The sequence below is a fragment of the Nasonia vitripennis genome, chromosome 1, assembly GCF_009193385.2.
Source record: "Nasonia vitripennis strain AsymCx chromosome 1, Nvit_psr_1.1, whole genome shotgun sequence".
Lineage (NCBI taxonomy): Eukaryota > Metazoa > Arthropoda > Insecta > Hymenoptera > Pteromalidae > Nasonia > Nasonia vitripennis.
Genome location: NC_045757.1, coordinates 12831029 through 12856870, shown reverse-complemented (window position 1 = coordinate 12856870; position 25842 = coordinate 12831029). Strand labels below are relative to the sequence as shown.

The 25842-nt window shown below is 41.6% G+C and overlaps 3 protein-coding genes, 1 long non-coding RNA gene and 1 other non-coding gene across 6 annotated transcripts in view; 3 read left to right on the top strand and 2 right to left on the bottom strand.

Annotated features, from left to right (window-relative positions):
• Nucleotides 1–17: 17 nt before the first annotated feature.
• On the top strand, nt 18–4090 carry LOC100113627 (NEDD4 family-interacting protein 1-like). Of its 2 annotated transcripts, none has more exons than XM_001601988.6 (6): nt 18–502; nt 1902–2096; nt 2178–2324; nt 2412–2532; nt 2610–2795; nt 2874–4088. In XM_001601988.6, exons 1-6 carry the CDS (start codon nt 473–475, stop codon nt 2975–2977), a joined length of 783 nt encoding a protein of 260 aa, XP_001602038.1. In that variant the 5' UTR covers nt 18–472; the 3' UTR covers nt 2978–4088. The 2 variants fall into 2 exon arrangements, with proteins under 2 accessions (XP_001602038.1, XP_032458203.1); XM_032602312.1 differs by having other exon boundaries at nt 317–779; nt 2874–4090.
• Nucleotides 4091–4385: 295 nt separating this feature from the next.
• Nucleotides 4386–4457, top strand: TRNAQ-CUG. The gene has a single exon. It is a non-coding gene; the product is annotated as a tRNA-Gln (tRNA).
• A 510-nt stretch (nt 4458–4967) lies between these two features.
• On the bottom strand, nt 4968–24020 carry LOC100115883 (dynein beta chain, ciliary-like). The gene is made up of 66 exons (XM_008210642.4): nt 23700–24020; nt 23384–23617; nt 23211–23318; nt 22942–23143; nt 22714–22866; nt 22427–22641; nt 21920–22357; nt 21665–21856; nt 21374–21583; nt 21014–21291; nt 20827–20945; nt 20446–20748; nt 20338–20377; nt 19812–20265; nt 19594–19689; nt 19098–19447; nt 18866–19022; nt 18576–18808; nt 18209–18498; nt 17988–18136; nt 17666–17911; nt 17362–17586; nt 17093–17294; nt 16933–17031; nt 16785–16852; nt 16495–16711; nt 16220–16415; nt 15862–16132; nt 15539–15801; nt 15153–15463; nt 14970–15085; nt 14702–14913; nt 14432–14635; nt 14289–14360; nt 14015–14230; nt 13702–13939; nt 13425–13617; nt 13166–13343; nt 12946–13074; nt 12646–12865; nt 12405–12566; nt 12189–12335; nt 11954–12115; nt 11638–11874; nt 11347–11568; nt 11025–11276; nt 10818–10944; nt 10617–10750; nt 10300–10537; nt 10041–10228; nt 9796–9965; nt 9514–9734; nt 9174–9450; nt 8821–9096; nt 8475–8741; nt 8259–8397; nt 7875–8191; nt 7670–7802; nt 7254–7535; nt 6974–7180; nt 6557–6890; nt 6317–6492; nt 6134–6244; nt 5563–5736; nt 5346–5494; nt 4968–5262 (listed from the first exon to the last, which is right to left on the bottom strand). The coding sequence occupies exons 1-66, from the start codon at nt 23826–23828 to the stop codon at nt 4968–4970; spliced, it is 13623 nt and encodes a 4540-aa protein (XP_008208864.1). The 5' UTR covers nt 23829–24020.
• LOC103316539 overlaps nt 23469–25842 on the top strand; it is a 2540-nt gene continuing 166 nt past the window's right edge. The window contains exons 1-3 of the long non-coding RNA XR_512446.3: nt 23469–23639; nt 25477–25560; nt 25670–25780. This is a non-coding gene — a long non-coding RNA (uncharacterized LOC103316539). The remainder of the gene's footprint in view (nt 23640–25476; nt 25561–25669; nt 25781–25842) is intronic.
• Nucleotides 24035–25842, bottom strand: part of LOC100679931 (dynein regulatory complex protein 10-like) — a 2283-nt gene continuing 475 nt past the window's right edge. Inside the window, exons 2-9 of the mRNA XM_003426954.5 lie at nt 25658–25790; nt 25439–25584; nt 25150–25360; nt 24937–25072; nt 24719–24868; nt 24499–24628; nt 24260–24424; nt 24035–24166 (exon numbers count right to left, since the gene is read on the bottom strand). Coding sequence (XP_003427002.2) covers nt 24134–24166; nt 24260–24424; nt 24499–24628; nt 24719–24868; nt 24937–25072; nt 25150–25360; nt 25439–25584; nt 25658–25790 — 1104 coding nt within the window. The 3' untranslated portion in view covers nt 24035–24133. The remainder of the gene's footprint in view (nt 24167–24259; nt 24425–24498; nt 24629–24718; nt 24869–24936; nt 25073–25149; nt 25361–25438; nt 25585–25657; nt 25791–25842) is intronic.

Sequence of the window (25842 nt, the reverse complement as noted above, 5' to 3'; positions counted from 1 at the left end):
CACTAACATTCCACAAGCGCGCGACCCTCACCCACACACGTGCGCTCCGAAACACATCGAAAGTCTCGAGCGCGCTGCGCGACATTATCAAAAGCAGCGACACACGTACACACACCGTCTCTCGTCTGTGCCCATCGATTGTAGGCAGCGCAGTTTTTCTCTCTCTCTCTCTCTCTCTCTCTCTCTCTCTCTCTCTCTCCCTCTCTCCATCGCACGCACGCATCAAGAGAGGGAGCAAGACGGCGAGCGTTGGGCCGTTGGCGCGAGTGAATAATACGCGACGACGATGTGTGGAGTGAGAGTAGCATAACCGCGCTGTTAAACAGCAGCCAGAGGCGCAGGCAGTAGGCGTCGACATCCCGCGTTCGCCATCGTCGTATTTAGTTCATATACACCCTGTGCAATAAGTCGTGCAGTGCCCGAGACGTGAGCTGCTGCAGAGGAACGAGAGTTTAACCCCCACGGCGAGTCCATGGACAACGACAACGTCCGCTTCAATATGGTACTCCTCGCCTCTTTGGCTCGTTTTTTCATCGCCGACTGTGTCCGTGAGCCGCCTGCGACTGTGTGTGAAAGTTTACGTGCTAGTTATTCGACTCCTGCCGTGTATTTTTTTTTTTTTTTTTCATAATACTACGATGCGGACGTCTCACAAAGCGCTTGGCTGACTTGTATCAATGGTTGTCCTCTGAATTGAAGGCCTTGTTCTGCTCCAAAGTGTGGTTTTTGGGTGATGCTTCGCTTGACTGACTCTCTGTGTGCTAGTGCATGAGACTCGGGTAGGGATAAAGCTTTTGTTTATCAGTTGAAGCAAGAATGTCATTTGGCGCAATGGCTGCTTGATCGTTGTCAGTTTGCTGAAGATACTGAACTCGATATAGAACTTTGTAGTTTAATGTTGCTCATGCAAATGCAGTTTTTTATACTGTTGACTGTGTTGTATGTTTTTATTGAGACTGGTGCCATTAGAATAACAATGGTCTGAGCTTTAATGATTTAATTGATTCATAGTTGATTGGGATTACGTGCTGCTCGGGTGAATTTTATGTTGGAAGCTATTTTCATTTCATTGCGCAAACTTGCTCCAAATTTGTTGAGAGCTAGGTTCCAGCTATTTCAATTCTGCTCATTGTCACTTTAAGTGCAACACATTGACTGATTTAAATTTTGCTCAAGACTGTACTTATTGTTGAATAATTGTAACCCTGATGGAACAACAGTATAGTTTAATTTAGTTATGTCGCATGAAATTTTCCCAGTATTAAATGATTTGTCAACTCCATTACATAATTTACAAAGCTGATACCTTTGCACTGTGTGTGTGGTCTATCTTCTAATATTGCCTTCCTGTATTTGTTATTCCAATGAATGATGTTGCTTTAAATTTGTTAGGACTTGGACTCCACTTACTATGCTCCAATCCATTGTTGTTTCAATTAATTCTGATGTTCAGTGTAATATATGTCTAATAGAAATTATCAATTTAATTTGGGCTAATAGAGTGTTTGGTCTATTAAACTATATTATTTTATTTTCTATTTATAATGTTGTCATTAGTTTGAAAGTAAGTGTGGATGTTGTTTTATTTTTGTACTTTATTGGATGAATCAGATTCTATTACTAATGCTAAGATAAATAAAATATAGCAATGAATGTTTTTTATAACAAAACAAAGTGAATTTATAAAATCCAAGTTTTTTACAAAATAAATTGAAGTATTTAAGTTGCTTTAACTGTAGAATCTCCGTTTTTAACATTATTTTCAATTTGAAGAATGTGTAAAATTAGATATACTGTTACAAATGCATCAACATTAATATTACAAAATGTTATCTTGCTTATCTTATTTATCTGGCACTGTATCCAGTTCTAATTATATTCACAAAACGTCTTGTCAACAGTCACAGCAGCCACAAGCAGCGGCTGCATCAGCCTCATCAGTAGAAGGTGAAGCAAGCTTACCAGCTGCTCATTCCGCACACTCTGGAAACAGTCAAATGAATCATAATGTAAGCTTAAATCAAACTGATGAAATAGTGCTACAGCAGGCCCATATGTCATCAAGGGCTCAAGCTATTGTACTTTTGCCACGTTCTGTAAGTTTTGCTGTTTGATTTTTTTAATAATTTAACTTACATTTGAAATAGTATTTTTCAATGATTTCTTTTTTTTTAAAGGAAAGTGAAGAAATTCCACCTCCAAAGCCAGACTTTTCGGCTCCACCACCTTATGAAGTTGCCACGAAATTGCCCAGCTATGAAGAAGTACAACGGGAGAAAACATTGCAGGGAGAACCATTACCGCAGACTCACCCGCAAGGCTTGGTAGGTTATCTCTTATAGTAAAATATTTTTCATGCTTTTGGTTTTCCTGTGCAGAATAAAAAAATAACTTAACATTCTTATTGTTAGCCATGTGGCACTGGAGTACCACAACAACCTTTGACTATTTTGGCCATAGACACAGATGGTGAAGGTGATCCAGAAAGTCGAATGCTGGGCACAGACTTTATGTTCTTTACTGCCTTCTTAGGTAAGCATCAGCAAGTGCACCAATTAATAACACTTATGTGAAAGTATTGATTCAAAATATTTGATTTGGTTTTTCAGTTGCATTCCTATTTAATTGGATTGGCTTTTTGCTGCTCATGTGCTTCTGTCACACGATTGCCTCGCGATATGGGGCACTATCTGGTTTTGGCCTTTCCTTAACCAAGTGGACCTTGATTGTCAAACACTCGACTGATCTTGCTTCCCGTGAAAATTCTTGGCTGTGGTGGCTCATTATGGCTTTTGGTAAGCTTATAAGCTGCTATAATTGATAAATTTGATTTGAATGTATTGAATTTAATGTTATGTATTAAAATTTTTCAGGTATGTTAATCTGTGTCCGCGCCATCATTCAGTATTTGAACATCAAGCGAGGATGGCGACTCTTGTCCGGCAGTGCTCAGGAGCGTCTGCTTTTCTATTATTGAGCCTTATGTCTAGATGTCAGAGTGGTTTCTTTTTTTAGAAAAGAAAATTTTTTCAAGGAATCATACTTTGAAAAAGAGAAATGGGTGAAAAGCATACTGAAATCCGATATTGTTATGTCCATAAAGTTCTAATTTGTGGGTCGGTCTGACTATAGGATTTCAAATTGCGAATCTTTATTAGAGCAGGGAGTATAACATCTGAATATGGTAATCGTTGCCGATGGTAACGATGAGGTTTTAAGAGATTTTGTGATTTGTAGAAATTTAATAAGAAAAACCGCACAGAAGCTTGAGAAATTGATATATCGCCTTCGTACCGCATTTGTACTTGAAGCTTTTATCAATTTTTACAAGTGAATGTTACAACACTATCGAATATATATAAAAAAAAAGTAAACACCTGTAATTGTATCAATTATGCAAATTTCTTGCAGCAGTCCATCATGTAGAATTAAAAACGCCGAAGATGGCGACTGCTATTCCAAAGCAAGTATTAATTTTTGTTATTTTACGGAGCCCCTTAGTAATAACAAAAAGCAAAAACTTGTAAGTTTCGATGTGCAAAAAGCGTTAGTGATATTGCAAAAATAAGAAAAAGAAAATCATGCTAAATGAAAGACAAACAATATAAATATGGGGCTTTTAGAGAACTTGACTATAATGAGCAAGTACATACATAAACTAAAAAGAAAAAAAAATAATAAATGATTTTCTGTATGCCGAGACGATAATGCCGGACCGCTTGTTTGTATGTTATAATTATAATTTATATACATATATGTTATAAACAGAAGATTTTAAAGTTGTAAGATGATGAATATTATTTTTATTATGCTACATTAATTACTGACAAAAAATTTAATAATGATAACGATATTAAACAGTATTGTTACTATTATCACGTCATTATCATTCGTCAAAAAACTAATCTGCTTTTCGATTGTGCGAGAAGCGAACATCAGAGATTTCAAAAATTCAAATTTAGCGTATATCCATTAAATATAGTCACTTATACTTTTCTTGTTTTTAAACTGTAAGTATTGATTTTACAATTTTCATGTCTTTCAGATTGTAAGCTAGAAGTATTTTATGTAAATAAAATTTCAAAATATTTACTACTTTTTTTGATTATGTAAAATGACCCCTGGCAATGATTTTATTAAGAACCTGGAGGATATATAAATCTACCAAGTTGTACTAATACGATTAATATAATAATTGCGAATGTTCCTAAAATTTTTTTTTGCCAAAAATTAGTATAATAATCACTAAAATCCACCTTTAGTTTGCTTCTGTTGTAAAAAACAGGTTCCTGATGATTTTCAAAAATTTTAGAAAGTTGCTCCAAGATAGCCGTTTTTTTTCGTTTCCTGTCTTCTTCAGAGACATCTGCTTTAACGCACGTCAAGGTCTCATGGTGTAATGGTCAGCACTCTGGACTCTGAATCCAGCGATCCGAGTTCAAATCTCGGTGAGACCTTCTTTTGCTTCCTTTTGCATTGCACGAAAGTATTTTAAACTATCTAATGGACCCCGTCTGGTAATTTTGCCGAAAAAAAATCTATTTTCTACCACGATAATCGATGAAAATATCAAGTACAAAGAAATGAACGAACTCTCGACTCGGTAACATCGTAGAAACGTCTAGAAAATAAATTTTTACTACTTTATTTTAACAACAAATGATTCTGTAGAATATTCAAATAGATGTATTAAAATAATTATTAGCAAAATAGCAGTTATCGGCTGCGTATCGATGACTATGATGAAAGATAAGAGACACATCGCGCACAGCGTCGCCAATTCTAATCTCCCCGAGTCGAAGCCAGTAGCAGTTTTATAATCAAAGGAAGTCTGCAGAAAATGCTGTTATCGATTTTCTCACCATAATACGACAAAAACTCTACATCCGCTTAAAGACAGATTTTACTAAAACCAAAGCCAGACGCTCGAAAAAACAATAACAATACACACAATGAACAATAAATTTTCAAGTTTGCAATAAAATGGCAACTCCAGCCAGGGTCCATTTGGTAGGCTTGTCTTTGCTCTTCAGATTGAACGTCCATACGTATGTTAGTCCTCGCGATCGCGTTCGATAAACCGGACACTCGTACATGTTCTTGAGATCCTGCTTGTCCTGAGTGGTGGCTTTGATGTAGACGACGGGCATCTGAGGAAACAGCTCCTTGAGACGCGAATCCGCGATCGAGCCCGTCGCCGTGTCCCAGCGCGCGCCTTCCATGAAGAGACCGTTTATGTAGGCGCCCTCCCGAGGCGGTGCGCTGAAAATTTAAGTTTATAATTTTAATCGTTTTGGCAAGGTAGTTATTGTTGAATTTGCAATTTCAGATTTTGTTGGACCCACTTGAACTCGTCCTTCTGCTTCTTGGTTACGTCGCAGTAGAGGCACATCTTGTCCAAAGGCCACTCGTTTTTGCGAGCCGTTTGCTGCATAATCGCTGTGAGGAACGACTGAGGGTTGAAGAACCCGGCCAACCATACCGAGGACGGCAGCTAGAGGTAAATGCATCGTTGCGTTCGTTATGTATCGTTTTTACATAAATTATGATCTTTATAATTACATTGAAATCGGCAGTCCAGGCGTGGAGCTCGGTGTACCGAGTCAGCAGATCGGCGAACCAGCTCGTGAGACCGAGGCTCGAGGGGTAGGCGCGTCTCGTCCACGACGGTGGCACCACGTCCATGTAGAGGTAATTTTGCAAATCTTCCATGTCGGCATTGATCGTCAGTTCTCCCTATTGAGTAGAAACGTATTTTCATAAAATTATACGAGTATGTCAAATTAGTTTATACGAAGATTTTAATGTGAAACATAGGATTCACGTTTTAAATGAATTTTTGTCCAACAAACGAATATTGTAAATTAAAAAGTATAAATTATTCTTGCATGCAATAAAATGGAGCCCCGTCATGTATGTGGTTCACCCCCTCCCCCCATACAATGCATTACCTGTTTACCTGCGAGCGAAGCATGAGAAATAAAGCTTTGCAGCTTTGAACGTGTTCAGCTTAGCTTTTCATGTGAACCATACAGAGTACTTTGTAACCTTGTTGGTTCCAACGAGAGCGCTGACGTCATTTCTATTTGTCCTATACGCGTATGAAAACTCGGAATAAATAATATTCACGTACTTTTAGACCGAGTTCGAGCTCGCGCAAGGATCTCCGGAGTTCCGAGCATAAAATATTCATCCTCTCGCACTCTTGGAAGGCGACGATGGTGTAAGGCGTTCGTTCCTCGACCTGAAGCGCGCGCATAAAATTGTTGTATTCATCGATCGATCAACGACTCCGGAAAATCTGTTTCCGGCAAACCTTGGTCATCAGCTCCGGAACGTTGAATTCCTCGGGCAATTTGTCCAGCAAGTCCTCGATGATGGACTTGACCTTATCCTCCCGCGACATACCCACACCCGCGGCTTCGCCGACGTCCCTCGGCTGCATCTCGAGAACCGTGCGGAACAGATTCTCCGACGTGACGGTCAGAAAACCTAAGCGCATATCGTGAATTCCGTGCAATCGATCGTGACTCAAAAGCATAGCGATCTATCGTACCGATCTCCGCATTCGGATGCAGTCCATAGAGCACCGGACTTTCGGTCGGCAGGTAATCGTCGACGTACTGGTGGTAGGAAACGTAGTCGGTGTTGGGCGGGGCTGGAAACCCCGGAGCGAAGTTGAGGTCCCCCTCGACGAGCTCAGGCTTGAGGAACTCGAGCAGGTAGGTGCGGCACAGTCGACGGTCCCAGTCGTCGGTTATGTGGCCGCCGTACATGATTTCACCGAAGAGGTAGCGTAGGTCCTCCCACGGCACTCGGCTATTGTTCTCCAGATAGTTCAGCAGCACCGAGACGCTTATCGTCAGATCGCCAAAGTTGAAGGGGTATATCTGCGGGTAAAGGTTTATTTTGTGCCCTTTTCGGAAGATTTCACGCTGGCATGTGTACGAGTAATTGTTGCTGATGTAGGTACTCTATTCCAGCCCTGCGGCCCGAATCTTCGTCTCTCCGCGACGACAGCGTGGTAGTAGCACAGTGCGAAGAGCACTCCCTTGAACTCGGCTTCTTTCGTACAGGATTCTAGAGTCTCTTGGCTAAAGTTGTCGAGAGCTTTGTGGATGTTTGCGTGCATTCCCGTCGGCGGTTCGTTGGTTATTTTTATGGCGGATTCCAGAATTCCCTAAATAATTTTCACGAAGATCATAGGTATTATTCTGTAAAGAGCAGATTTCCGCACAAAAATAAATATCGACCTGTGGAATGATGGATTCGTGGGGATCGGCCGATGGCTCAGCGCTGATAAACAGCCTGTAATCGTCGTGCGGGTCCTCCGAAAGCTGCTCGAGCTTCTTCTCGAGACTGCTTAGCCAATTCTTCACCAAATGCACGTTCTGTAGAATCACCCAGTGTCCCTCAGTGGCCGCGAAGTCCATCGCCGCCTCGGCCACGGGCTCCTGACCTTGACCTAGGGACACGTTGTGGAACTTTCGCGCCTCCGATGTGAAGCCCAGTTTTTGACCTAATTTTTCTACATCCTAAATAATCAACAATTAAAAAAAAAGGATATCATTAATTATGGGCTGTTTTACAGAGGGTTATACGCGTAATTTTTTTAATCGAGATATGCGCTTAAAAAAATAAATGCAGATTTGAAAGGAAATCAGGTTACTTTAAGGGGGTCAACGCCGGGAGACAAGATGAAGAAAACTGGAGTAATAGAGCTGGTTTCTTCGAAGGATTTGGTGAAAGGCGGAGATCGCGACTCGGTGAATTTCGGGCCTAGCTTCTCTTCTACAAAGCATCTACTCGAAGCAAAATATATTTATCAAATAAATCTTGACAAATAATGCAAATAACGAGACAAACGGACTCACTTGACGGCATAAGTCATTCGGTCCAGTCGGAGACAGCGCATCATGCAGAGTCTCTGGAAAGCCGTTTTGTTCTTCCACTCCGAAGGGAATTTTTCGCGTTCCGGATTCTCCGACTCGACGAACTTTTTCCAGCGCTTGGCCGCTCCCTCGATGTCCTTGTCGAGGTTGAAAAATTCTTCGCGACTGCTTAAGAGCTTGATGCCAGCCCAGCTCGAGTTGCCCAAAAAGTCCACGGGACTGACGACGTTGGGGTCGAAAGGGTAGCGCAGAAGGAAGTCCACCTCGGACCGGTTTATTTCTTTTGTTTGCAAAAGGATCTGCGAGGAATATTTAGAATTTCAAAGGATTTTACTATTTCATACTATGAATTGACGAAGAATATACCTGAATAGCCATTTGGCACAAAAAGGTCAACTTGTCTGCTTCGAACAGGCCTCTGCTCGTGTAAACGAACACCAAATAAGTGATACTGTCGATCAGGTTTGCGACTCGCTTACTTATGTTCTCCGCTGCCACGGCAAACCTAAATTGAGAAAATCATTAGCACATAACGCCACTCTGAAGAACGAGAACATAACTCTGTGAACTAAGATATATGACCTAATGGCGTTTTGGAAGACGACACTGAAGGCTTTCAGCGAAAACTGATAAAGCATGTTGATCTTGCTGAGGTCGTTCAGGATGAAGTACAGCAAGCTAGCGCGCGAAGCAGCTGGACGATACCATTCGCGAGCCTCGTCAATGCGCACCGCTGTTACCTTAGCCTCCGCTACCTGTAACTCGATCTCCGCTGCGGTACGTTTCGTTGTCTCGAGGTTTTCCACAAGAGCTACGTCGCTCAGGACGTTTGGTCCAGCTGACGACAGTCTGAAGTTCAATTAGTCATCGACAAAATACGGATTGAAAATTAGGACTGTCAGACTGATTTTGTTGATAAAAATGAAACCTCTGAAGCAAATCGTCCTCCAGAGTCTTCAGCGTGATTTTGAAGGTGTTCTGCTGTTTGGTGAGCTCAGACTTGGTTGCCTCTAGGTCTGGTCTTTCGGCTTTCACGACCTCTCCTAGCAGCTGTTCCTCGAGACCGTCCTGTGTGACTGTAAAGTTGATCAGTGTAGTCTGCGCCTGCATCTCTGGCTTGTAGTGTGGGTTCGCCAGTTTCGTTTGCAGAATCAGACGGAACTGGGGATTGTAGTCGACTTCTCTGTCACCTATTTTAACCGCACTGAAAAATTGCATTTTAAACTGCTATTCTTCAAGAAATTGAAGTTTACTTATAGAGAGCACGAGAGTTAGACTTACCTTCCTTTCTTCACTAAAACGCGTCCAAGAATAGGATCGAGCACAGCGTCGACGGTTTCCATGATGTTCTCCAGCAGGACTATTTCACCATTGCTGATCGCAAACTCAATTTTGTCCAGGTAGTTTCTCTGCGTCAGTCTCAGGATCTTCAGTTCATCCCCGTACTTGTTCTTGATCCACTTGAGGCCCTGGAGTTGAGGATCGATCATCAGAGGCCATCGAGCCGAATTCGTCAGGATCGTCGCGTTCTCAGCCGACATTCGATCCGTTGGCAGACCTTAGGCGATGATTTTACGAAAATAAGTTGCACTTTCTTGAATGTATCGTGTACAATCTATACCCTCGTTATTCCACTGAGCGATTTGCGCGTCGTCTGTAAGCAAAGTCAGTGGATCGAGATCCTCGGTCCGCGGTATAGGTGTGCTCAAACTGCTCATGAACGGCAACCAATGCACGTTCAATAAGTCCAGCCGGTACTTGCGACTGAAGCAGCCAACGTAGGATATAAATGCAGTGACCAGCAGGACGTCGCCGGGAATCTTGATACCCGATGCTTTGAGCCTGAATTGAAAAATTTCATTTGATAATAATAATTTTTTTGAAGAACAATTGTGTAACCTACTCCTCCACAGTTTCCGCCCAGCGAATCTTTTCGGAAGCAAGACCGTTCACCAGTCGGTTCGCCAAATCTATCGCCATAGCCGTAGCATCTGCCTCCTTCTGGCACTTCTGCTTCTCAGCCATAGCTATTTCCATTTTCTCGCCTAAAGCGTCCAGCACTTTTTGCAATTCCTAGAATAGTTCCGTCACGTAATCGTTATACTCGCGAAAAATTGCATGATAAATTCGTTTTCTTTCTTAATGTACCGCTAAGCGAGCGCGCAGTGCGGTGAGCTTATCCAAGGCTGCTTTGAGCTCGGCGTTGGCTTGCGCGAGAGCCTGTCTTAGCGGCTTGACGTTCTCGTTGATGTAATGGAACACCATGATGTTAATCACCCAGCTGCAGAGACCAGCTGCCGCTTGAGACTTCGATTGTATGAATTCCGGATCGAATTCTTGAAAAATCATCAGTAGCATCGTCAAATGACATTAAAAATAATCAATTCTGTGAATTGTACAATAGTACCTTTATCGTTGATGTAAGGCTGGATAGCCTTGACAACTTCCGGATGGATATTCTCCTTGTCGTAGTTCTTGAGGCTGGACAGGAACTGATCGGCGCCGCCCATCATGGCTTTGCAAGCTTTCCAGCTACGGTCCTTTGGTACTTTACCTTTCGGCGAGAACAGCACTAGAACGGCTTGAGCTACCTTGGCTACAGCTTCGGGTGGCGAAGCGAAGGCTTTCAATTCTGTCAGGTTATTCTACATCGGGAATTATCGTTATTCATAGTATATACGTTTACTTATGCACGAAGGAGTGGATCTCAGTGTTGCAATTTACTTTGTTAAGAGTATTTAGAGCAGCTTCGGCCTGGCGCACCGCAGGCTCGGCTTTCGCGAGATCCTCGTCGCACTTTCTCTGCTTCTCCGAGACACTCTCCTTGATCTCGGCCACCTTCGCTTCCTCCTCGGACACTGCGTGTTTATGAAAAGGTATAACGTTATCTTTATGCATAAACGGGGGATTTCCAGAGTCTATTACCGAAGGCTTTTTCCACTTCGGCCTTGGTGTTCTCGGCTGTGACCTCCGCCAGAATCTTGTCGGCTACTTCATTTTTCTTCTTAAGGTCGACTTCTTGCACGGCCAGTACAACTTTCAATTCGTCGACCTAATTGCCATAGTTTTTAAATATTTCAGTTTATAAGGAAAAATCAGTGTTTTAACTATTTTCAAAGTAAAATTCGTTACTTGTCCAGCGCACGAGTTGAGTTTCTCCAAGCCGTTTTCCAATCTCTCGATCATGGCTTTCAAGTTTACGGTTTTCTCTTTTAGAAGCTTCGCGTAGAGAGCGATTTGCTCCAAGAAGGATTTGGGAGTCGTGTAGTTGTAACGTCTCTCGTTCTGCAGGTAAATCTTTGAAACTTCGTTGACGCTCGTGTGGACGAACGACATGAACAGAGACACCGGCTGCCTAAATTCCTCGGGAAGGACGTCGAGCTCCTGAGTAAAGATACGTTCAGCACAATTTGTACCTAAATCGTTAATTACGATCGAGAAATGGGCTATTTACCGCGAGAAATTGCAAAGAAACAGATTCGAGGGCCTCCTGTGGCCAATCTTGAAACCAATTTATGGATGTGCAATTGACGATGGCTGGGAATTGTCGGGCTCGTTTCCTCAGTGTAGCACCAACCGGTGAGAAGCACAGAATGCACTTCAGTTGCTTGCGTACCTTGTCTATGAAGAACTTCCAGCAATTCTCTTTGGTATCCAGCATTCCTGCTTGTTTTACCTATAAAAAACAAAATAGTTTATACTTAAATTTTAGTATTAATTATTGCTATATGCTGATTTTAATGACCTCGTTTCGCATAGCTCCGATGATGCCGTCGATTTGATCATCAGGGAAGAGATCGGGGATCTCGCCAGAGGCAAGCATGTCGTTAACAACCACTAAAAACCTCTCTTGTGCTACTTGCGAGTCCGTCATCAAGAATGTGATGCCTATGTTCTTTATTCCAGCTTTAGTATAAAGAATCGCTAGGTCGGCCTTGAGATCATTAATAGAGTAGCCCTTTCTAAGCTGCACTTGGAACACCTATTACGAAAATGTATATTGTAAAAGATGTCAGTTTCGACATATTTCACAAGTATTATGCGTTGGCTATAGCGGTTACTTCTAAGGATGAAATGAAAGACGACAACCGCGACAACGACTGCTTTCCACTTCCACCAACACCGACGAGCAGTGCGTTACCTCTAGGCGACTCCAAGATGCGGTTGATGCGACAGACGTGATACATAGCGTCTTCGAACATTACCAGATTCATCGCTGATACCTTGAAAACAATTTGACATCTCGTTTTAAATAAGTCGTAAAATTTTCACAAATTATTATCAAACTGTACGCACTAATTCATTGTAATTCGTAAGTGCATCTGCAAGCAATTTCTCAAGTTGCGGCCACTCTCGAATTGGCATGTACTTTGGATCACCGACGCCTTCCGCAAAGTGACAGAATATGATTGGTTCCGCAAATACTGGATCCTCCTCGAACATCTGTCAAGTGACAAACGATGATTAGAGAAAAGTACTCTAACAAATAATTATCTGAATAGAATCACGCACGGGAATGTTCTTCCTGAGAGCTTCACGAAGTAACTGCTCGAATGCTGTTTTATCTTCAAAGCTAACGAGCTTGTCGCAGTAAACCCTCGTAGCTTCGTGAACAAACAGACGCAAAAACGTCACGACGTTTGGAATCGTATTGCCATTCGCAAAAAGAAGTCCCTAAATTGATAACGTAACAACGATGCTAGTATAGTATATAATTATCCTACAAAATTAGTGTTTGAAATATTTTATTTGCCTGGAAGATATTAGACAGATCTCTCAAATTGAACACGTAGTGAAATTTGATGGCCGTAGGCAAGAAAGTCGCCGTGACTTTGTCATGTAGAAACAAAGCCGCGTCTATGAACGAATCCGCTATCTTGCCTATGAGAGGTGTTATTTTATGCGTTGGGTTGATTAGATGTTGGTCCAGTATCTGACTGTATATTGTTGCAAGTGCCTCTTTTCCAGGAAAGCTTTTTTTGTAAAAATCATATCCTTCATGTCTTTGATCAATTAAATTTCATTGCTTTAAAAATGCTTCCACAAAGTATACCTGACGGCAAAGGCAGCAAAGTGACGCTGAAGTCGAGGATCGATCGTAAAGCTTCCGGCTGTTGGATTCATGCACGAGACGTATTGCGTATTGTGGACATCTTTCAAGGTGAACTTTGTTCTATCGTACCTATGCGATGGTTGAATTCAATAAAAAAATAATTGCGCTGTTTAAATCTATATGAAAGCGATAACGTCTTGGATCGATCAGTATTCTTTACCAGTGACCATAATCCATGTGTTGCCGAATGATCGTATGCGGCTGGACTGTTCCGTAGGTATCTACTTCCGGCATATTCAGATCGTCGACGAAGTAAACCAGAGACTTTGTTCCCGGTGGCCCGAAATTACGACCGGCTTTCTTCTCCAGAGGTTTCTCTAGTACTCTTTGCAGCATTTCTAGAAAACAAAATATTCATTCGCACACAATTTGTGCCGAAAAAAACCCAAACACTACAAGAGGGGTTACTATTCTCATACCAGACGTTGTGTAGTAATTGAATGGCACATTGGCTACGTTGTAGTTGTCTGGCAGACTGGATAGTTTATCAGCTACAATGACACTTTTGCCAGAACCTGCTCCACCGATCAACATCACTGGAACTCTACGAGCCATCAGAAGGTCCATGAAGAATCGGATACGCACCGTCTCGCCGGTCGGTACCAAAGTGGCCTACAAAATAATAATTTTAAAATAAAAAATCGACAGTTTAAGAGTTTAAAAAAAAAAATTAAATTAATCAATGCTGTAGAGTACCTGAAGTGGCAGTTCCGGATCAAGATCGAATCGGCTGACCTTTTCCTCCCAGGGTACGAGCTTCTTCGTCTCAGAATCAATGAAGTAGCCGAAGATGGATCCACCAGTAGGAAACTTAACGGCCTTGAACTCGCTCAGCCACCACTTACTGAACTCGTTGCGCCAGTCGACCAGTTGATCTTGGAACAGTGCAGAACCAAATGCCCAGATACAAGCAAAGGCAAAGTACAGCTCGTACCTGCATTTTACGAGATTTTCACGTATAAACATCTACATTGAAGTTTGCATAGCTTTAAAATTGCTTTCATCTGACCATTCTTTCGGACAATCGGGAGGTACGTTGTCTTTTGTCAAGAAGCAATCCAAAAGGTTGCAGAGCATTTCAAGGTGGCAGATTTCCGGGATCGGCGTGATCTTTTTGAATTTCGTTTTGGTCACGTCGAGCAACGGCGGTATGTACTTTTCAAACAGAATCAGAAGATTCCCGCGCTCAACTGGATCTCGAGTTTCTATCCAGCTCTGCACGAATCTGTTGAAATAATTTTCCATGTAAAATCAAGCGGCGCCTTTAATCATCCTGTACTCACGGATTCCAGCCAAGATCTTGCGGATTGATGTACAGAATGCCAGCTCTCGAGACGGTAGCCGGAGTGGCAGTTCTAGAATAAATAATTTCATTCTACGAATCAAATAATTTAATAAACTTATGTATGCAGTTCTGATTATAAACCTCAGATTGGAAATCTCGAAGAGCAGTCTCATCTGTTTCGTTAGGGCGATACGTTCGTTACTAGCAAGAGTCAGGACTTTGTTGTCGTCCATCACGGTGTTGAGCGACTCGATCCACATAGGGTCAATGTCGCCGTCGAATATCAGCCATTTCGGACCATCGCCGTGCATGTTTGCTTGGTCGCGCATGAGTATAGACACCAAGCTGAGAAGACACAGTCACGTCGAATTTGTGCTTGAAATTCACAACAGAAAAATCTTTTAATCATACCCATCTTTCCATTCTCTGGTTGCCGGATTAATGATACCGAAGAGCTCGTCGTTCGTTACGGCTTTGGGATTAAGGTCGTTGAAGTACGGTTTGCGTTTCTGATTTTGATAGGTGCGGAACAGCGTTTTCCAGACCTCCGTTTTACCAGTCCCTGCGAAGCCCACGATGAACACGGAGTGACGAACAAACAGCAATTCTTCGAGTTGCACGATCTGGAGCAAACAGCAACGTGAATACCTGTCGTTTTTAAAGGGCGTTAATCTTATACTTTTAGTATAAATCCATCCTCTGGTTGCAGTTTGAGATCCAGTGCAGCCTGTCGCACTGCTTTCTCGAACTCCATGTCGCGTTTTCTCGGCACATCCAGTGCAGGGAAGAGATCACCTTGACAGAACGAACCAATTAAAGAGTGTATACTTCTACAAATTTAATTCAAAGTCAATGAACTTACCGATAAGTCCCATGAATACAGGCACGTCGTCCGTAACGATCTTTGGAGTGTTGAAGTCTCGAAGTGCTCGCATGAGCACCTGGTCCTCGGGCCTAAGTCGATCGCCGCGCTTAAGTTTACCCGCGACTACGAGGACGGATTTGATGGCTCGCAGTCCCCAATCGTAGTGGTCCTGCTTAGACAGCAGCTCACGGCAAAGTGTATACAGTGTGATGAACTTGCGTGCGAGAAGACGGGCTTCCTGGAAACCCTCGGCTACCAGCATAATCTCGCAAATCAGTTCGAAGTCCGGGACCACCATAGCGCATGGTCTAATTTTCATATAATCGTAGTTATATGTACAAAACTGTAAAAAATTGCATACAGTTTATCTGCACGCTCCTCACCTGAATAGTGCTTTTAAATTCTCAGGCAATTCCGTACGCCCAGCATAGCCAGGATTCATGGTGATGAACATGCCGACGGTCCGCACGAGATTCAGCTCTTGTCCAAAAAACATGAAAGTTTTTTTACCGCTCTTAATACCGTCGAGTACGCTCTTGACCTGGACGGCGACGACCGAGAGTACCTCTACACTGATACGATTGAACTCGTCGAAGCAGCCCCAAGCACCAGTTTGCGCTAGGCCTTTGTAGATGTTTCCACAAGACTAAAATGTTATTATAGATAATTTACAAATTTCTTATGCGAAGCATTCATATTACCCTACCTTGTAGTCCATCTGCTCGGAGCAGTTGAACACGTAGACCATCTGGCCAAGTGCACGACCAAGATCCTTGGTGGTCTCGGTTTTACCGGTACCCGCTGGTCCCGCGGGTGCACCGCCCATTACGAGATGTAAGGACTGTGTCAACGTGATGTAGCAACGATCGGTTAGCGGAGTGATCACCAATCGCGGAACGTTGCCCAGATATTCGTACGCGTAGGCGAAACTGGCATCGCAAATATTGGCAAAACAATCTCCTTGCTTATCGTCCCATCTACGTGAATGATCATCGGCGAAATGAGCTGGTAATTCTGTGTCATCTTAAAGGATGGGGAATAATTGTTCTGGACGCTTTAGCTACCTGTGTCGAAGCTGGGACTGCCACTGAAAGCTCGACGCGTTCTCGGCCTTCATGGTGATGAGCTTGGCGACAACATCACGCGCGTGCACGTCAATGGTGCAGATCGTCATGATCTTCTGTCGGTCGTTTTCGGTGAGCTCACCGATCAGTAAAGAAATCAGCGCGTGCAGCTGTGCTATTTGCTTCTTCTGGTAGTCTGTTTTATCAAAGTGAAATCGTTCAAATTCTTCAAATAAGGGAATTCTATACGGTTTTTAAAGCAAACGGAACTGTACCCTTGAGCGCGTTTTCGAAACCTTCTTCTAGGCGAGAAAATGCCTGATTGACCTCACTGGTCCACCAAATCTGCGTGCCACAAAGCGCTGGCTGAGCCTCGTAATCAAAGAGCCACTGTTCTCGAGGTTTTTCCGCGTACGACGAGACTGCTTGGCCGAAGTGATAGCGTACCGTGCGCTTCATCGCCTCAGTTACTCTATTTAACCAAACTTCTACCTGCATAGACAGCGAACATTAAAAATATTGCTATTCTTATGACTTGTCGATTATGTTATAAACTTTTACTTACCTTTCCACTGCAGTCGCAAACTCCGTACATCTTCATCATTTCTCCGTCTTTGGCGACCATGGCATTTGCTGAACAAAAACAAACATTCGGATTAAGAGCAAGGAATGAATCATTGCAGAGGTAGATTAACGATCAGCAAAATGTATACCCATCTTGGAAGCTCTACCGCCGTCCATCTTCCATTTCAAATTGGCAATCGAATCATACAATTTCGATAAGTGCCTGCAAACCAGTTCAGGACTATTTCCTGTAAAATTAAAAAAATAATTTAAGATCGCAATACTCATTGCAAACACTCGCATGCTTACCATTGCTAAGTATATCAAGTAGATCAGCAGGAGATACAAAATAAAATCTCGGATACGCGAGTCTCTTTGTTTCCAGATAGTCCGCAAGAGCTTTCTCGCACATACTCAATTGTTTCTCTAATTCCTCGAGCTTTTCTAGTAAACGAGGCTTATTCGTTGCCTTTACTACGTTCAAATTCGACGCCATCTCTCTCAACATCTCCTGATATAATTATTGTGATGACAATTAATTGCAATTGTTTAATCACATGACATAGTCGTTTGCCAACCTTGAATTCTCGGTCTATTCTTTCGAATCTTCTAGAATCTTCCGGTAGTTGACTTCTAATATCTTCTGACCCAATGAATATACTCTCGAGATGCATCCAAGCTCTCTGTACTTCGAACCAAATGGTGATCACCGCGTCAGCGTAGCTCAGTTTTTGCTGCCAATCGGTTACCTCTTTCAAGAAATAGGCTATGAACTTGGATCCCAGCATATTTTGCAGTTGCACCTGAAATAATTTTTCGTTCATCTCGGTTATTAAGTATCAATGTCTCTGCTAACGAAGTAAAGTCAAAAAGTTTAATTACTTGATTCTCTTCAAGAGTATCGATTGTTTCCTCGCTGATTCTCAAAACATACAGCTTTGTTCTATCGTGCAACTCCTTTTCAAACTCCAATTCGGCCCACGTTTTGTTCAACTCTATCAGAACCTTTTCCATGCCCATTTCTTTGACTGCTTTGTCGACGATATTCTTGACTTCTTCTTCGTACTTGTGAAGTTCTAGCCTCAAAAGCTCTTCAAGTGTCGTTTTGTCGTTCATTGTGAATTTTACCTGCGATGATGAAGTAACGAAAACTGTACGATTTCCCTGTATACGCGTTAAACGATTAAAGTACGTTATGTTTTACTTTAGTTTCAGCCATTAGCTGCTGCCAGTGCCTCTCCCTTATGGCCGGATTTTGTAATTCGGAAACTGCTCTCAACGACGACATCATGTTCCGCAACTGGCCCTCGATAAAGTGGTGCAGCTCCCAGCTTTTGACTTCCTTATCTAGAACTAAGGAAAAGAATATTCGAATGTAATTTACAGACAAAATATATAGGTGATAGCAGATTCTCGGAAACCAACGTCTCAGTTCTCGCGTAAGCTTCTTGCACTCAACGTCCATGCCCTCGATGTCGAGCTTCTTCCAAACGGTCTTCTTCCACTGCGACAAGTTCGACATGATCACGTTGACGTAGTCCCAGAGGCTCTTCAACATTTTGAGCTCACGACGCAATTGCTCCAACTCTTTGAACTCCGGCATGGGCTGCTCGAATATTTCAGCGGTGCGTGCAAGCTCGCGCAGCTCCTCGAGCAACTCTTCGACTTTTTCGTTGATAGCGTCGAGTTTCGCGTACACGTTCTCGCAAGCAGGACTGCAATCGACGTTTTGTTAGTGAGAAATTCGTCGATTTACTAATACGTATATAGTATCACTATTCCAATGGCTTACTTGAATACTTCCTCGCCGTGGAACTTTTCCAGTAGTTTCTTCTGGCGATAGTCGAACCAAACGAACTTTTTCTTCAGCCATTCTATCTGAGTGGTTAGAAGCGGTGCGACCACTTGCTTCACTTGAGCAGCAAGCTTCTTTATGGAGTTCCAAAACTCGGGAAGTTCTGTCAACTTATCGTAAGTTTCGTCGCTGAATTCCACATTGTAATCGCTGAGCAATTGAATTGTTTCCTAGAAATTCATTATTTTTAGCTCAATGGATTATTTGCAAGTATATGTGATTCTTACTTTCAAAGGCTCGAACATATCGTCAATCTCAAAAGTCCGATCTCGGACTTCTTTTAAGTAATAGATCGTATCGAGAAGCCCGTCGTAGTCGTCCTTATCTACAGGATTTGTGAATCTTCCGTGAGCCTTTTTTAAAAACACTGACAAATCTTCCAAACTAACGTAAATATCGAAATCGTCAGTGTAGGAAACTCAATAAAAAAATTCAACAAAAAGATGCATCTTAACGTACCTCTTATTAACCCTATCTATAAGATATTGCTTCAACATATTCGACCACTTGCAAACAGTGTTCAACAAGCCCTGTTTCATAGGCTTTACGTTAACCTTCAGCCACTTTTGAATGACTTTTTTATTCTCAATGGCTTCGCATTCCTTGTACAAATCTGCGAACCGGTCTAACTCGCTCCTGAAGTCCTCGAGCTTGGGCTTCTTGTCTGGAAGACCAGCGATTGGCTCGTTCTCGTCGGCTTGTGCTACGCGGATTTTTTCCTCTTCGGTTAAGGTTCGAGCAAAAAGTAGAAAAAGATCCAAGTAATCGCGACGGTCATCCTCCCAAAGCCAGGAGTATTTGTCGAATTTCTGAAAATACACACAGATATGTTTTAAACTATAAAAACTCATCGGTCGATATTTATAACTGGCTTTATAGTACAAAAATGCGCTTTGAAAATACGATAATTATAGTAACAGAATGCTAAAATGTATGCTTAAAACAGTTTATTTACTTCCGCATACTCTACGGCTTCTCCCAACGCCTTTTTCACGCGAGCTGAGGTTTCTTCTAGTAAGAGTATTATGCCTTCATTCTCAGCTAAATCTATCTGTGAGAATGAAAAATAAGTTCTTATTATTGTTTATTTACATGAAAACACTTATGAATAGTATGAAGATATACGTGAGTTTTCAATCATCGACCTCAAATAATTAAATAACGAATGCCTACCGTGTAAACTTGACGCGCAGCTGCAATTTCCAAATCGATCCTCGGAATCAACGTAGCCATCCTCATTATGTCGAGCATAATCTCCTCATAGAGAGCATAAAATCCCGTCTGCGATTCAATATCCGTCGAAGGATTGAATATTATTCTCGAGATCTCCAGCAGAAGCTGTATTTCAAAGAGCGGCTCTATGTCGGAATTCGCGTCGGTTTCGTTCAAGATGTAGCCGATACTAGTAGAAGCTGCCTGTATCAGAACTTTGGCGACGATCTCATCGATGTCGGTGAGGTAGGACTTCCACTTTTCTTGACGCTGTTCCTCGCGCTCGGCTTCCAGGGCGGCTTCTGCCTCTCTACGCTGAACTTCGGAAGGAGTCAACGATTCTTCGGACGCTTCAGCCTCGCTCTCGGCTTCGTCTGAAGCTGCGACTTCTTCGCCGATTCCTGCGTCTTCCTCTCTGTTGTTTTATTGCTACTATTATCGACTGCTAATTCTATGGTTGACAATACGTTTGTTGCAAAGACGTTACCTCTTTTCTGCAGCGCCTTCTTCCAAATCATTGTCTGCGACTATACGTAAAATACATCACACATATTTATATCTAAAAATTCTTAGAAGATTATAAGAAATCACGTACCATCTTCCGTAATTTCCAATTCCTCAGGCATCAAATCGAAGTACAGCTTGTAATTTTCTTCGAGCACCCGAACGAGCTCTTCCGCATCAGCAGCGATCTGTCTGTATCTCTTTTCGAACGTCTCTTTTCTATCCACGATGGCCAGCAGCTGCTTCGGTTTGTTATCCTTACGCACGAGTACAGGTACCAGAGCCCATTCGTTAAGTTTTCGCTGTAGATTCGCGAGATTAGCCTGGGCTCGCAGGATGCGAGAGTGAAGACTGCCTGTCATGTCGTGAAGCTTATCCACAAACTCGGATACCTCTAAGAAATTTCAATGAACATCAAGATAAATGTTTGAATGTGCTTTGCATTAAAATATAGGTCAGCGCAATTTTATACCGGGTGAATTCCAGTTGTAGTTATCCTGTCCGTAATCTATTAGTTCATTGATAGCTTGCATTTCTTCGTTGATTAACATAGTTTCGATCTCAGATGTGACCTCGTTGACTTCATTGTGCCTATCAATGAGAATGAATTTATAAACAACTGTCATTGATTTTACTGCACTTATTATACCTCAACTAACCATTTTGAAATATTATTGAGCTTCAAGTTGTTATCGTAAAAGAACGTTGCTCGCGCGAAAACGTCCAGAGCCTCCGCCGGTAGATCGTTCTTTTCTAGAATCATGACCATGTATCTGGTCTCCTTGAGCACCATCGCCAGTTCTTCGTCCAAATTTCCCGTCGACTTTCCTTCCTCAGTTTTAATAAAAAGCTTATTGGACAAACCCTTTGCGACAATTGCTGGCACCTTTTCTGCCCACACCTTAAAAATCTCTTCTTCCTTTTCCCCTATTAATTCCTTAACGGCGAAACAATCCAAGATCAATCAACACTTTTTATCGAACGAGATTAAACGTTAAAGAGCAAATAAAGTGTCTCACGATAAGCTGTTTGTGTTTATCAAGAGCTAGACCCATAGTTTCCGACTGGACGACTGGATGATCAATCGTCGAAATCCAATCTATCGGATTTGTCACGCGTATTCTAAGTTTCTTTAAAAAGCAAAGCTCTCCAGCCACTGGTGGAAAGCTCTCGTCACTATCCGTCTGGCCTGTGCTTTCGTATAACTTTAAGTTTTCATCGAGAATCACCTAGAAGAGTATTTGTCGTCAATAATATAAATACTGCAGTTACAACTTATCGGCTTTACAAGTATGCAAAAACTATAGTACTTTGGAAACGTCCAGCTCGGAGTGCATTTTTTTAACAAGATCCTCGTAGTACGGATACAGTTGCTTGAAAATGATCGGCCGAGAGACGATGGTGCCGATGTTGACGATAAACTTGTACATGCTCTCTATGGTGTGACACTCAGAGAAAGCCTGATCGAATATTGTGCCCAGCCTTCTATCGTATTCTTCGACCTATCACGATATTCAACAATCATTATCAACTTGTGCACGTTTTTCTTCTGCAAGTAACTTTACCTTCTTCATAAACTTTTGAATGTCTTCGTCGAATCCTGGATCCTCCGGCAGTAGCATCTCATAACTCACACTGCCAAACTCGTTGTATCTCTTAACAAAATCTTCATAAATATCAAAAACCATCGGTCCAAGCTTCTTTCCTCTCAGTCCTGCTATCTCGACCTTTTCCAGCTTGAAGAACTCCTGCCCGAGCTCCAGTACAACTTTGAGCTCTTTCAACCGCTTCAGGAATTCGAGCAGTCTGTCGAAAACGAGCTTCTCGTGAAAGGTCCAGCCGACAGGGTCCTTTGAGTGCCGAAAGTAGTTCGGAACCTTGTTACGAAAGACATCGAAAACGTCCTGGAAGTGCTCGATTACGCCGATGGATCTGGTGAGCTTCAATAGACTGTCTTCAATTTCGCCTTGAAATAGGGAATGCGGATCCAGAAAGTCTGTTGCCTTGGAATGAAGGAGATGTCATTTTGTATAAAGTATACACTGATATGTTTTCAAGCTTCCTTTTCTTACCTGCAGTATGATGAGGTTTGATATCTCTTTCAGCAGAGTTACTATACGGCTGCTTTTGCAGTAGTGCTTGGAGCGCGACCAGGTCAAACAAATACAGTGCATCATGGGCTTCAGTCTTGGTTGAATATCAGGAAAGTACGATTGACTTTCGATCTCTTGGAAATACTTCTGGAGTGGAAGCAAATAGAGGCAGACGTCGCGAGCTTCGACGACCGCTGTTTCGTAATATTGGTAAACAGCGATAAAAAAATTAGGTTGTATGGGTCGCTTTAGAATCGAAACCTTACCACCGACAACGTCCTTGAAGATGGTCTGCAAGCACGGCAGATAGGAGCTTTTTGACTGTTCCAGTATCTTAGCCATCCTTTTAATGCGAGGGTCTCTCAATTGGTCGTAAATCGATTCCACGTTTTTCAGTCTTTTCCTCCAAAACGTAAGTTCTGATTGCCATGAATAATGTTATAAAATTCTTCGTTCAAAATCAAAAACCAGTAAATAGCTGTCAAAAAACGCACCTGATTTAGGCAAAGGATTTTCCTCGTTTTTTAACGCCTGACTACTGTCTTCGGAAAGCACCTCGCTTATGTGACCCGTCCACTTGATCACGATTTCTTCCATATTGCGCCGCAGTTGGGAAGAAATTGGAGCGTCTCCGTATACCTCCTCTATACCCATCGGCATTGGTAGCATAGTTTCACCGCTTATTTTACTTCGAATCTACGAACGATAACATTTTTTGTCGAATCGTTCTATCGAGAGTCTTCGCGTAGGAAAGCATAATTACCGTGCATATCAAATTTCGGAGCTCGTAAACGTGTCGCTTCACGTCCTCGGCGACGACGTCGGGCCACGTGGTCGTTTCACCCGGATTCGACAAAACGGGAATGAAAACCTGCACGTGTTTTCGTTCGATTATGAAATATTTGAAATTAATCTTTGAAACTCATTTCAACTTACCTCTTCTACGACAGCGGCGAGATCATCGAAAGATCTCGGCGTCACTTCTCCCGTTACGAGTACGACGCTGCAGTTTTCGTTGGTGACCTGTACAGTTTCGCGTCGCAGAAAGTAGCAGAACTTGGATTTAAAATTAAGCTGAATAAACGAGTGGGGAATCAGCAAAGCCAGTGGTGAGATCTCTATCAAGAGCATGTTCTCCGTTGGTGTGTCGAAGAATTTAAGCATCAAATTCTAAAGTGGAAAACGAAGAGAGGTTTGTCAGGGATTGTTCAATAGCTGTATGTTGAAAAAGATGGCTTTCTTTTTAGTATACCTTGTAATCATTTGTGGATTTTAGTTTTTGCCAGAGATCCATTTTCAACTTGGTCGACTTTAGCAAAAACTGTAGGATAAAATCGAAACGGGGGTCATCATCCCGCTTCTCGTCGTCGTCGTCAGCCATGGCCGAGACGTTTGATTACACAATTCCAAGTTGCTAATAATTGCTTTGCTACTATTTAATGCTCGTTTCTAACTGTATAGTATACATGGCTTAATTATTCATGTCAACTTCTGATAGTTAACCTAAGAAAATTGCAGCATGCAAGCGACTACATATTTTGTATACGTCACGTTGGAAACGAAGTTAGATCTGATTATATAGATAAATTGTACTTCTAACCTCGTGGCATTCTTTTATTTGAAATAAGAAAATAATTCTAAAGCAATTAGTTCATTGAAATATTTTTATTGACAAAATTATTTTCTTCACTTCTTGGGCTTATTCTTCTTCTTTTTTCCCTGAAATAATTTTAAAATCAAATACATAATAAATCAATAACGAAGCAGATGCTATAAATCAAGAATGTACAATTATTTTAAATCTGAACAAACCTTCTTTTTCTTCTTTGCACATACATTTCGCCACCAGCGTTGTATCAATTTGGCGCATCTGTTGTTAACAAAATTCGTGTACTTTTCTTTATAAGCTGCGAACTCCTTTTCCTCTTTTTCTTCCATAATATTATCGTAAATATTGAGTTGTTTATCCATATCATCCTGCCAAAATATAAAAATGTTGCAAAAAATGAAAAGAATTATAGACGAGTTAAAAACTGGTGAAAAATGAGAACCATTAATTGTAATCTCTCTTTTTCTAAAGCGTCGTATTCTTTCATCAACTCCTCGTAATATTGTTGTCGATCGCTCACTTCAGTGTCGAATTTCATTATTAACGATGATAATTGCGATTCAACTTTAAATCTAAAAACAACGTAGCATATTCGAAAGTAATTAAACTATTTATATCGATATAACCAGCTTGCAATAAATATTTGAATAACATAGAAGTACTTTTTTCCTTGGACTTCGTGTTCTTTCTTGCGATTTTCTGCTTTTTCATTTTCCACTTTCATTTTCAACTTATCTAAAGTACTTTGGTGATTTTCCATTCTTTCATTGAACTCTGCCAGCGACTTTGCTAAATTATCTTCCGAATCTTTTCTAAAATTAAAGATACCAATTTCACGTCGATATCGGAATTGATTTTCATTTTAATATTTTGTCATTACAGTGTCTTCGTGAGTTGGCTATTGAATTCATCGTTTATGCTTCGCCAGGTTTCCATCAGAATGGTGACTTGATCTGAAAGCTCGTTTGCTTCGGTTCTATGTCTGAGCTTTTGATCTTCCAGCGATTTTGTCAATTCTTAAAATTAATAAAAGAAATAGTATGTAAGAATAACGAAGGTATCAAGTGCGAATCGTTACCCTGAATTTACGTACCAGAAATTTCATCTTTGGATTGCTTGATTTTGCTACAAACCTGACGGATATGCAATTCCCTGTCTCTTTCTTCGACAGGCAGCAGTTCTACTTTAGAAATAACGAACTCCATTAAGTACTTGATTTGTCGCAGAAAATTTAGAGTCGATTTAGGAATGTCATTTTGAGATTCCTTCGCCAGTTGACGAATCAGCGGATATGAATGTAGGATCTACAAAAGATAGCATAATAATAATTAAATTATCTCAGAAAGTAAATAATAAATATATTATGAGTCATATAATCATACGTGTACGGCACTGTAAACACTTGCGTTATCTTTTACAGATCCACATAATTCAAATGATGCATGCGAACAGCTGCAGTCCTTGTCGTTTTGACTTTTCACTTCTACTGACGATTCCGATGTTTGTAAGTCGCCTTCTTCCAATGACTCTGAAATTTGAGTCTCTTTATTTACAAATTTGATCAATGTTTTTTAATGAAATATATAACTGAAAACACTAACGTAATAATGAAGTTTCCTCAGAACTATTTCGAAAATACGAAAACGGAACAAACGCAGATACGATTTGCTTTAAATCTTGTGTCTTCAGAATCTCAAGAACTCTCGGATGTGAAAGGATGAAGGGTAAAGTTGCCTAAAAATACAAACAAGTTATACCATTTTGCTATGTTTTAAAAGTATTTTCC

Excerpts from the sequence above, each read along its gene's own strand:
- LOC100113627 (XM_001601988.6), top strand. The coding sequence starts at position 473 with ATGGACAACGACAACGTCCGCTTCAATATG. Across the intron at positions 503-1,901 it reads ACAACGTCCGCTTCAATATG|TCACAGCAGCCACAAGCAGC; the intron begins GTACTCCTCGCC and ends TCTTGTCAACAG. Across the intron at positions 2,097-2,177 it reads TTGTACTTTTGCCACGTTCT|GAAAGTGAAGAAATTCCACC; the intron begins GTAAGTTTTGCT and ends TTTTTTTTAAAG.
- LOC100115883 (XM_008210642.4), bottom strand. The coding sequence starts at position 23,828 with ATGGCTGACGACGACGACGAGAAGCGGGATGATGACCCCCGTTTCGAT. Across the intron at positions 12,567-12,645 it reads ATCTGTCTAATATCTTCCAG|GGACTTCTTTTTGCGAATGG; the intron begins GCAAATAAAATA and ends TTATCAATTTAG. Across the intron at positions 10,229-10,299 it reads GCCTTACATCAACGATAAAG|AATTCGATCCGGAATTCATA; the intron begins GTACTATTGTAC and ends TGATTTTTCAAG.